General features: G+C 36.8%; 1 protein-coding gene across 4 annotated transcripts in view; it reads left to right on the top strand.

Annotated features, from left to right (window-relative positions):
- Window positions 1–11,125, top strand: part of ASB5 (ankyrin repeat and SOCS box containing 5) — a 64,310-nt gene extending 53,185 nt beyond the window's left edge. For all 4 annotated transcript variants that reach the window (XM_033215740.1, XM_033215741.1, XM_033215743.1 and 1 more), the window contains 6 exons: window positions 879–958; window positions 3,807–3,914; window positions 4,631–4,781; window positions 4,941–5,075; window positions 7,781–7,972; window positions 9,071–11,125. In XM_033215740.1, coding sequence (XP_033071631.1) covers window positions 879–958; window positions 3,807–3,914; window positions 4,631–4,781; window positions 4,941–5,075; window positions 7,781–7,972; window positions 9,071–9,198 — 794 coding nt within the window. In that variant the 3' untranslated portion in view covers window positions 9,199–11,125. The remainder of the gene's footprint in view (window positions 1–878; window positions 959–3,806; window positions 3,915–4,630; window positions 4,782–4,940; window positions 5,076–7,780; window positions 7,973–9,070) is intronic.
- The last annotated feature ends 1,305 nt before the right edge of the window (window positions 11,126–12,430 follow it).

Genomic DNA, 12,430 nt, shown 5'->3' with positions numbered 1-12,430 from the left:
ATAATACTAAGAGATGCCCTAAAGGATCTCCTGTACTCTGGACGTACTCTTCCTTAGCTCCATTGTGGGGTACTAGTCCAGTTTCCCCATGGAAGTCTGGATCTGTCACCCCAGTCAACACCATAATCCCTTCTTCTTAGCCTGTTGACTCAGGGGCGGGAGGAGCTCATTCTCAGCTTCCATGGCAATGGAATCATTGTTGTATCTCTGGGCGGAAGTATTCCTCCCTCTGGAACTAAGACCTCTAGGCCAGCCAAGCATAAAATTAGGAAGAAAAACATTACTAGTGGTTCACTAGGGGTAATAGTGAATGCAGATAATTCAGAAGGCATAGTAAACCGGGCACGGTGGCTCACGCCTGTAATCCCAGCACTTTGGGAGACCGAGGCAGGCGGATCACTTGAGGTCAGGAGTTCAAGACCAGCCTGGCCAACATGGTGAAACCCTGTCTCTACTAAAAATACAAAACTGATCCAGGCGTGGTGGTGTGCTCCTGTAGTCCCCGCTACGTAAGAGACTGAGGCAGGATAATCTCTTGACCTGGGAGGCAGAGGTTGTACTGAGCTGAGATCATGCCACTGCACTCTAGCCTGGGCAACAGAGTGAGACTCCATCTATAAACAAAAATAAAAAAATTTAAAAAGGCACAGTAAGTCTGGGGTAGGTCAATTTCAGAGCATGCATCGTGGCTCATGTTGGGAACTGCCTATCTGGTTCCTGCAATAGGAGTCAAATTTCCTAATATACAGTATAAGTATCTGGGTCACCCGGTGGAGAACTGCGTGTGAATAATTTATGTGACCTTGGAATTGATTGTGTCTACTAGTAATCACTTTGACTCACAAATTTTTGTTTTCTATTTTTTTTTTTTTTGACAGGTTCCTGGGCAGATCGATCACCACTACATGAAGCCGCAAGTCAAGGTCGCCTTCTTGCTCTGAGAACATTATTATCACAGGTAATATATTAAATATAGTTTAAAATATACCCCCTTTCCATGTGCATAGAACATGGTCAAAACAAATCAATCCAAATATAATAAAACTACTTGATTTTTACTTCTGCTCTTTTATTTTAACTCATGTCGGAGAAGTCAATAGTTTCTCACTTATCTTTGAAACTTCTTTTATAAATATTTTGATATAATTGTATGTCTTAGTATTTTAAATTTCCCAAACAGCATGTTTGTTCATCGATAGACATTTAAGGAAGTAATGATTGGATTTATGTGTTATTGATTAAGCTTTTTAAATATGCTTAACTCTGCACAATTGTACAGCTAATTACAGACTTAGTTCAGTAATAAAATATCCAAAAAGAAGTCATCAGATGAGATGCCAAAGCAATCTTTTTTTACATTATGGCAATCTGTGATATGCTCCGGGGAACTGCCTAACAAAACTACAGGACAACCATTTCTATACTTGGCTGCTCAGCAGACTCACCAGAGGAAAAATGAAAAACACAAATCCTTATTGAAACAGAAAGCACTCTGGCTTGGGTATTTTTTTTTTTTAAAGCTTCTGATGTATTTCAAATGCACAACCAGGCTGGGCACGGTGGCTTATGCCTGTAATTCCAGCACTTTGGGAGGCGGAGGCAGGTGGATCACCTGAGGTCAGGAGTTCGAGACCAGCCTCGCCAACATGGTGAAACCCCATCTCTACTAAAAATAAAAAAATAAAAAAAAGTAGCCAGGCACAGTGGCTCACGCCTGTAATTCCAACACTTTGGGAGGCGGAGGCAGGTGGATCACCTGAGGTCAGGAGTTCGAGACCAGCCTGGCCAACATGGTGAAACCCCATCTCTACTAAAACTACAAAAATGAGCCAGGCATGGTGGCTAGGGCCTGTAATCCCAGCTACTCGGGAGGCTGAGGCAGGAGAATCAATTGAACCCGGGAGGCAGAGGTTGCAGTGAGCCAAGTTCATGCATGCCATTGTACTCTAGCCTGGGCGACAGAGCAAGTGAGACTCCATCTCAAAAAAAAAAAAAAAAAATCAAATGCACACCCAGATCTGGAAGTCATGTGCTAGTGTTTCCCAGTCTCAAAGAGAAAGTACAGTCTCAGATGGCTACGAAGAAGGGAAAGGGGAAAGGTCGTGTTGCCCAATTTAAACAGCACTGCCTGGGTCCCAAGACCTGGATCCTAGGCTGGCACTTGAAGTGAACCACAACCTGCCTGAGCCTCCTTTTCTCATCTGTAGAGTGAGACACTTCCTTAGGGTCTTCCAGTTCTGTGATAACCATATGACTATTTTGTTTTGTTCATCACTTGATGGGAGGAAAATAAACACTGAAAAGGGATCAACAATTTCTAAAGGATAACTCCTCAGAAAGGGCCATGCAGTTCTTTGAAGAAGAGCTGTCTTAGGATATTTTTCAGTGTATGTCTCTAATCCACTGACAATTCAGCCAAGAATCACGAGACATTGTCCCCAGAGCCCGATGCGAAAGGGAGTCTCAACCTTCTCAGGTGCTTCTGCCATCCGGTGCCGCTAGTGTGTGGCCATGTGGAATTAGCTTCCCAAGTCTGACTGCTGGCTAGCCAACTCGAAATCTTTGAAAGGATTCATATTTCTTGCCTTCATTTAAAAATTCTTCATGTCTTTATTGGTGTTACAGATTTTGGTGATCTGTAGTATGTTATGAGGATTTGGCTTTGAGGTTCTTCCTGTTACAGTACTTAGTATGATTGTAAATAGACAATGAAATACCAAAGATATCAAGAAGGTAAACAATCTCACATCCTAACAGTATTTAATTATTTCAGTGTGATATTTTGAGTTTGATTGGAATACAGTGAAAAAGTATTTCCTTAGTTTTGATTGAATAATTGCAATAAAATAATGTTTTCATACACTGGGCATTATAATAATAATTGCTTTACATGCATCATCTCATTTAATTTTCATGATAATCTTCAAATTTAGAGGTTAAGGTATTTGTCCAAATTAAAACTATTCATGATGGAGCCACACTTCAAACCCAAGTCTAATTGATTTTATAGTCAGAGTTCTTAACCACCAGCACACAACTTCATCATACCTATTTAGGGACAAAAGTTCACAAAACTGTTTACTATAGTATAGAGTATTTTTCTCCCACTCTTGACTGACCTGTAATTTTATAGCCTCAATCAAAACAAGTCGGCCGGGTGCGGTGGCTCACGCCTGTAATCCCAGCACTTTGGGAGGCTGAGGCGGGCGGATCACGAGATCAGGAGATCCAGACCATCCTCCCTGATATGGTGAAACCCGTCTCTACTGAAACCACAAGAAAATTAGCCAGGCGTGGTGGCGGCGCCTGTAGTCCCAGCTACTCGGAAGGCTGAGGCAGGAGAATGGCGGAACCCGGGAGGCGGAGCTTGCAGTGAGCCGAGATCCAGCCACTGTGCTCCAGCCTGGGTGACAGAGCGAGGTTCCATCTGAAAAAAAAAAAAAAAAAAAAAAAGTCTTTAATTCTACAAAACAAAAAGGAGTGTTTAATTCTACAAAACAAAGCACAAAATAAGGACAAAAACTATTAAGAAAGCAACATTTAAAGAAAATGTGCCAGAATCTATTGAACCGCATACTGACGGCATTATTGGGTCCAGGCATGGTGGGGCCACAGTGATAGGGCTAAGGAGTCCGGACAACGGATTGACCCTATGGCATTTGAACTGGCCTATCCTGCTAAACTGGAAACTGGTTTGCCTGAGATTCTTTAATCTCTAAAATATATCACTCTCTAGTGACATCAATATAGATGCTTTTTTAAGCATATAACTCTTTGCTCACCTTTCACAATTATGTCACATTTAGGGTTATAATGTAAATGCAGTAACCTTAGACCATGTCACCCCATTGCACGAAGCCTGCCTTGGAGATCACGTGGCATGTGCCAGAACTCTGCTGGAAGCAGGAGCTAATGTAAGTATCTTTCAAAACATTAATAATTCAACATCTACTGACAGAGAGAATCCAACAGAGTTCTCATTTTACTTTTCTCCCTTCATTCTCGGTAATTTTCAAAAATAACAGAATAAAAATAAAGCTCTTGAATTCCTTAGCCTTCTTATTGCACTCTGAAAAGGATTTCCAATCATTGCATAAATGGGTAGCATGCTGCATCATAATATAGACTATTCTCTACGTTATTTCCTACTTTCATGACTCTAAATAGCAGTCGATGAACATATTTAGGTCTATAATGTTTGCCCATCTTTTGGATGATTTTCCTTAAATAAAGTCTCAGAAATAGAATTACCAATTTTATCACTTTAAACTAGCAATGTGGCTTCATTACAACTTCAACATCATTACACTTTTTTCTTCATGTTTATTCTTACTGAAAAGTATCTAATCATTGAATTAGATCTTATTTGCTATTTGAGCATGCATTTTTTTCATGATTTCTGCTAGTTTTATGCCCATTCCAATGAATTATCTGCCACATCATATTTCTGTCTGTTTTACAGCTTTCCTTGTTAATGCGTAAAAGCAAAATATACTTTGTCATATTTACTGTGCACATTTTCCCAAGTATTTCTGTTAGCCGATCACATACCTTTTGAAAATGCATAACTAAGTCAGTTAATCATGTATGACTTATGAATCTTATTTTTGGATATTTTGGTTTGTTTTAGGTAAATGCAATCACAATAGATGGTGTGACTCCGTTATTCAATGCATGCTCCCAAGGCAGTCCAAGCTGTGCAGAGCTGCTTCTGGAGTATGGTGCCAAAGCCCAGCTGGAGTCATGTCTTCCATCCCCCATGCATGAGGCCGCCAGTAAAGGTAACTTAGTTCTGGGATTAAGTGACAAGGGGAGAAAGTTTCTTTAGCAACCTGCAGTGCTCTGTTGATCTTTCAGTGAATGATACCATAGGGCAAGCCTGGAATGAGGTGTGTGGGGTGGATGGGCATTAAGTAAAATCCTCTACTTTGTGTTGGCAGGTCACCATGAATGTCTTGACATCCTGATATCCTGGGGCATAGACGTTGACCAAGACATTCCTCATTTGGGAACTCCTCTCTATGTAGCTTGTATGTCACAGCAATTCCATTGCATCTGGAAGCTTCTTTATGCTGGTATTTTCCTTTAAAACATTTTCCATTCTGTCCATACACACACGGAGTTATTTATTTCTCTAAATGAGCATCTTTGAAAATTAGATCTCATTGCTAAATATGTTCTTATTGTAAGCATTTTCACACATGAATAGAGAACCAGTAAAAAGAACCTCATTCTTGAGAAGTCGGCTTCCCGGCTCACAGAGAGATACATAATCTCTGTATTTTGCATGCCCTGCATTAGCAGACATATGGGTATGTAATGGAGTCTGAAAGCTCTACTTTTAGGTCATAAAATTAGGATCCTCAAGATTGAATATGATGCTGCCAAGTATGTATATATCTTGGAACAAATCCATCAAAAGAAATTTTCAGGATAGTAACTGCTTGGACAAGCTCATCTTCTGCTAACCTTAAAAACTCATGCACTTTTCTAGACTTTGTACTTTTTGTCCTGCTTACTTGAAAAGACTTACTGCCCTTTTCCACTTGCTTGAAAGAAATCAGTTCCTCAAGGTTTGTTTCAAGTAAGTTCAGCTTTAGTCCCTGAAAAACATTTCTAACCCATTGAGACTGTAATGGTCCCACTCACCATAGGACTCAGAGTCCCGTTAGGATTTGGATCACACCTTTTTTTCTATTCCTCTTTTCTCTAGCATGGTTCCTCTCTCTCATCCTCTCACGTTATAGATGTTTAGAAGACAAATAAAATGAGTAAATGGAGTTCTATGCTATTTATTGTTTATGAGAGTCATTTGATCCCTGATATATACTGACCTTTATTTTTAGTAGCCCTTTTATGCACTACTTACATTATCTTACCTAACTGAGAAACTTCTTGCAAGCAGGGTCTACATCTACTATTTCATTCTCATTATACCTACTCCGTCTTAGACATGAGTTCTGTTAATAGTCATTGACAGATTGTTATTTTTTGGCTGTATTCTCCCGTGAATTTTGTATGATCGATAGAGTTTATGCTTTCTAGCAAGCTTGTCCAACCTGCAGCCCATGGGCCCCATGTGGCCCAGGATGGCTTTGAATGCAGCCCAATAAAAATTCATAAACTTTCTTAAAACATTATAAGATTTTTTTTTTTTTTTTTTTTTAGCTCATCAGCTGTCATTAGTGTTAGTGTATTATATGTGTGGCCCAAGACAATTCTTCTTCCAATGTGGCCAAGGGAAGCCAAACAATTGGACACCTCTGCTTTAGAGCCTTTCGTTCGTTTGCTAGGAATATTATTCTTTCCACCAAACATTTTATACTGGGTTTTAAAAAATATGGGCCTGTAATCCCAGCACTTTGGAAGGCCTAGGCAAGTGGATCACCTGAGGTCAGGAGTTTGAGACCCATCTGGCCAACATGGTGAAACCCTGTCTCTACTAAAAATACAAAAATTAGCTAGGTGTGGTGGCACGTGCCTGTAGTCCCAGCTACTCAGGAGGCTGAGGCAGGAGAATCACTTGAACCCAGAAGGCAGAGGTAACAGTGAGCCGAGATCGTGCCACTGCACTCCAGCCTGGGTGACAGAATGAGACTCCATCTCTCTCTCTCTCTCTCTCTCTCTCTCTCTCTCTCTCTATATATATATATATGGAAAAAGTACTGTTAGTATTTGTTGATTGATTGTTATTTTCAGGCCCTTTTCTTCCATAAAATTGACATAACCAACAAAGTTTATGCTTTATGGAAATTTTGTTATGGAATATCATTTTTTTCACTAAACATTTTATATGTGTTTTAAAAATATTGAAAATGATTACATTTATTGAAATTTGAAAGGAGCAGAAGGGCCATAAAGGGACACTTAAAGTGTACTGCCTCGTAAAGACATCGTTAGTTTTAAAGATAGTATCGGAAAACAGAGTTGAAAAGAACTCATGCATTTTTATTGGTAGACATTTCTGGTGTTGTAACCGTTTATGTACCAGAAAATGGGATGGTTATTTTTAACAGTACTAAACAGCATTTATTTATTACAAACGCATTGAATGACCACCACGTGCCAGGCTTTGCACTAGGATAAAGTAAGTATGCAATACGTAATTTAACATGTAGGCTGTGTTTTAACATAAGCATTTTTAAAAACTTGCCTTTCATGCAGCTATCATCAATGTATCTTTTGATTTAAAAGGCTCAATATCTTTATATACTTATTGACTTAAACTACATAAGTGAGAAATGGCAGGAAAATCTATATACATTTTACCTAAATAGCTCACATATTCATGAGTTTCCCAAGAAAACCAAAGAGCTTCATTGCCTTAAATAAAGGAAAAGAATAATAGAAATAAGCACCTGAATAATTCTAAAAGCAATCAACCATGATGAAAATAAAAATGAATGAACTTTAATTGTGCACTCTTTATAATATTAGTTAATATGATTACTTTGGGGATCATTTAAAAGTTAAAAAGAATTGTATTATGATAGTTCAAGCATAAAGAAAAGTGTCAGAGAGTAACATAACAAATGTATGTACCCTCTCCTATTCAGATGTGCCCAGTTTATATAGATGTTTATGTACATATGAGGCATACATGTGTATATAAATACTGTATATATATGTATATATATATAAAGAAATAACTCATAACAAATAGAGTTGAAGTCCCCTTAGTAACCTTCCTCTATTGCCTTTCCTTTTCTATCCCCACTGAGGCAACTGGCTTATTTAATAATTTTTATGTATATTTATCTTCACTCCCTATTACACGTAGGTGCTGATGTACAGAAAGGCAAATATTGGGATACTCCATTACATGCTGCTGCCCAACAATTCAGCACAGAAATTGTAAACTTACTGCTAGAATTTGGAGCAGATACCAATGCCAAAAATACAGAGCTTCTGCGACCTATAGATGTAGCTACGTCCAGCAGTATGGTGGAAAGAATACTGCTTCAACATGAAGGTAAGAAAAATACATGTGGAAACTTACAAAAACAAAACTATATTTGCCTAAAATAGACGAAAGTGAGAGAGTGTTTGTTGGCATGGTAAGTAACAATGGCATAAAATGTGGAATATTATTTGTGAAAGTAAATAATTTTTAACTTAAGTTTTATCTATAAAGAAGATATCGGCCGGGCGTGGTGGCTCACACCTGTAATCCCAGCACTTTGGGAGGCCAAGGCGGGCAGATCACAAGGTCAAGAGATCGAGACCACCCTGGCCAACATGGTGAAACCCTGTCTCTACTAAAAGTACAAAAATTAGCTGGGCGTGGTGGCATATGCCTGTAATCTCAGCTTCTCAGGAGGCTGAGGCAGGAGAATCACTTGAACCTGGGAGGTGGAGGTTGCAGTGAGCCGGGATTACGCCATTGCACTCCAGCCTGGCAACAAAGTGAGACTCCATCTCGAAAAAAAAAAAAAAAAGATATCATGATAATTTTAATTTTCTCTTTCTTCTTACCTAAACTATCATATTTCTTTGGTTAAATCTATTCAATTAGTTTCGGTGATGCATTATATGTAGTTCTGGTATCATATCTGCTGATTTCTATTTGGAACATGCCCCGTTTTATAAGGGCACGAACCTTCTATGACATATTATAAAAATAAAATTGGTAAATATTTTTACATTTAAGACTTTTGTTCTAAAATAAGATTTCTTAAGCCTGGTCCAAGGACTGTAATATTTCTTTTAGCATATATATTAAACTTAATTTTAAAATTTCTCCTTTTAGTGCATAACACTTCTCAGGACTTTTTATTTATATCTCCTTCAAACAGCTGACTTTGTTTCTGAGACTTTAAATTCAACAATTATTTCCTAAGCCTGAGGATTATAATGTTTTAAAGAACATATGTGGAATATATCTCAATTATAATAAGATCTTACAAATAAAAGCAATATAACTACTTACATAAATTTCCCTAGTATAGTAGTCATACTATCCTAGGTTTACTACAAAGCATTACAGTTTTATGGCTTTATGTTATGTCCCTTACAACATAAAAAATTCATTTCTATTTTAATTAACAAATAGTTTCATGTCTTCTTGTAGCTACCCCAAGATCTCTTTACCAACTTTGTCGACTCTGTATCCGAAGCTACATAGGAAAACCAAGATTGCACCTTATCCCACAGCTCCAGCTGCCAACATTACTGAAGAATTTCTTACAGTATCGATAAAACAGTAAAATAATTCTAAATACCTTGAAAAATCAAAATTTCTATTTCTTTTGCTTAAGGAATAGTTCATATTAAAATATACTAAAGATAGGGTAAAAGTGAGTATGAGATCACCCAGGGAAGCAGTAAAATATCAATTTTCGTTTTAAGTGTACTAGTTAGTACTATTGTTTTATCATATATGCTGTCTTTGGATTATAGCATATTTATAATATCTATTTTTTGTTATTTCAATATACCCTCTTGTTGATTTAGGAAAAAAATAATAGTCTCTATTGTATGTTTTCTTTCAGATTGGAAAGAAATAAAACTCTTAGTAAAGTTATTCATATTATATTTATAAAGGTCTATATTCTTCAACTAATGGGTCAAATTTTAATTTTGGCTATTGTAATTGGCTAACTTGTTATTGATATTGACATCAAATATGAGTATGGCTTAGCAAAGAGCAACTAATATGCTTTCTGAAACCAAGATGATGCTCATTCAGGAAATCCACTATGTTGAATGTCCACTGGTCATTAGAATGACCACTTCATAAAGATAAATTGCCCACTGCCTTGCCTCCAGCAAAGGACTCACAAGTCACTTCTTTTCTCCATAGTACATGGACCTGTTACAGAAAAGTGATAGGATGAAAGGTCAGTACTGCCCTCTCACCCTGAGATATTTAGAACATTACACACCTTCTAAGGCTATTTGAAGACTGCCTCCTTCTCAGGAGTAGCCCTGATGATCTCTTATCAAGGCTGTTACATGCATATTACTCCAGCCTTCTTCCATTTCAGAAATTGTCAACAGCTAGTGATAGCTGGGCTTAAGAAAATGAACTACATATTGAATTGATGAAGAGGCCCTGGATCATATTCCAGGGATCATCAAATCAGTCCAAGGATATGAAAAAACTGGAAGTTAAAAACTCAAATTGTGGAGTTTTTAAAGAGTGGGTGCCACTTAACACATTTAGAGACCTTAAAAAATGTATGTAGAGAACTTAATCGCACTGTTTCTAATTTTTTTTACACAAACAAGGATTTAGAATATACTGTATTTGCAGGTAATAGCAAGAGAGAGTATTGTATAAAAGAAGATATTCCTAAGCTGGTCCTCTGCAAGGGTAAATACTATGTTTATTCTCTTCAGCTTTAACTATACTTGAGTGCAATAGAAAACGTAATAAAATTTTATGCCTTTTTTGTAATTCAGGGTCTATAATGATTTTAGAAATAAGATAATCAACATACTACTCCTTGTAAAACAAAAGCAACTTTGGGTGAGTTTTATAGATTTATTAAATTTTGATAAAGTAAATATTTTGGCCACTATTTTCAACAACCCAGGGTTTATTTTCTTCTGACTTCTTGGCTAACTTCCAGACTATGGGAAAATAAATTATGACTGTACATGACCCCCAGATCACTAAGCTTGCATTTTGGCAGGAAAAAAAAAAAAAAAGCAGTTGTGATTTAAAACGTTTGTTGAGATTTTCAAACATAGAAATAAAGCTGTAGCATATTCACTAAACAATGTCTTCTATGTGGATAAGGACCTTTAAATGTGTGTTGTATAGAATATCTCACACATTTGTAATGGATAATGTGCATTAAATGGAGTTCTTATAACAGAATAACCTGGTTAAACAGATACTGAAGCTGCTTTTGGGTAAAACAGGTTTCCACCAGTATTTTCCCTGAGCTAGAGGAAAAGTCTTAGATTGTAAGAGTAATGCAACACATGTACCTTATTAGTCTTGTGCCAATAAAAGAAGTAAATATCAAACATTAAAATGGACACTTTACAATTTCAGTATATCTGTACCTTGTATCTCAGCTTGAGTATGATTGTCTTATCAAAGTAGTGTTCTAACTTTAATGTATTTTATGTTTGTTATTATATTAAAGTGTGATTATTATTCACTGGAATAAAACACTTTGTGTGTGTCTCATTATTTTATTTTTTAATGAGGGTCATGGAGTGACTCAGTTGCACTAATTTTTTTCACCACCTATTTCCAAATCACTGAATCAAGAGCATTAAAAAAGAGTAGCACAGAATAAAAACCAGATACCTCAAAGGCCTTCTAATCCAAAACATATTTTATATATATGTGACATATAATACATATAATATATGTGATATTTAATACATATATTATTATACACATATACATATTTTATATATATGTATACACATACATTAAAGTTCAAGGACAAAATTTCACAAAGTAAAAATAAAGAGTTACTATGTGACAAAAGATTTAAGAAATTTAGTAAAACAATAACTATAGATAGACACTGTTGACACAATTTTTTTGGATGAAAAAAGTAATTAAATTCTATTGTTTTTATAACCACAGCATATAGTTGGTGTTTCTGAGAAAGTAAATAGGTAGTAGAAAAGAAAGGCCTCTTTAGAGCAGAAGGCTTTCATTGTTCCATCATAGCACTGAGCTCAACTGAGTAGTGAACCAGCTACAAAATAACTTAAAAATTATCCTTTCCCTTGGATTATTCCCACATTTTTACTTCAATTTCTCTATCATTATCATTTAGAATTTAGCTTATTTTAAGGTTAGTCCTTTCTCTTAAAAACCTAACTGAAATTTCTTACACTTTCAAGATCGATGGAAGAAAATTTGTTAAGAAAATTCAGTGCATTACTAGCTCATCTGACCCATGACCTTAAGCAAATCATTTCATTTCAGCTGTGTAGGTCTCAGTTTTTGCTTTTTTTTTTTTGTTTCTTTTGAGACAGAGTCTCATATCTCAGCTCACTGCAACCTCTGCCTCCTGGGTTCAAGTGATTCTCCCACCTCAGCCTCCCGAGTAGCTGGGATTACAGGTGTGTGTCACCACACCCGGCTAATTGTTTGTATGCTTTGTAGAGACAGGGTTTCACTGTGTTGACCAGGCTGGTCTTGGACTCCTGGCCTCAAGTAATCCACCCACCTTGGCCACCCAAAATGCTGGAATTGCAGCGCCAGCCACCGCACCCAGCCAGTTTTCACATTTTTTAAATGATAGGTTTCCTTCCCATTTTCAGGTCTGTGTTCAAATTCACTGAGTCTTTTAATAAGGATGGGGGAACTCAAATACATTTTAAAAATTATTTTTTGGTTTATGAAAAACATATTGTGTGTAGAAATTTTATAAATCACATGTTCAGGTTTGCAAAAAGTTTATTATTCTGAACAGAATTTAATTTTTACTCCAAGCTTCCTTTCCACCGAGTG

Source organism: Trachypithecus francoisi, unplaced genomic scaffold, assembly GCF_009764315.1.
Source record: "Trachypithecus francoisi isolate TF-2019V2 unplaced genomic scaffold, Tfra_2.0 Lachesis_group1, whole genome shotgun sequence".
Lineage (NCBI taxonomy): Eukaryota > Metazoa > Chordata > Mammalia > Primates > Cercopithecidae > Trachypithecus > Trachypithecus francoisi.
The sequence above is the reverse complement of the archived record's forward strand: the minus strand, read 5'-3'. Positions and strand labels throughout refer to the sequence as shown.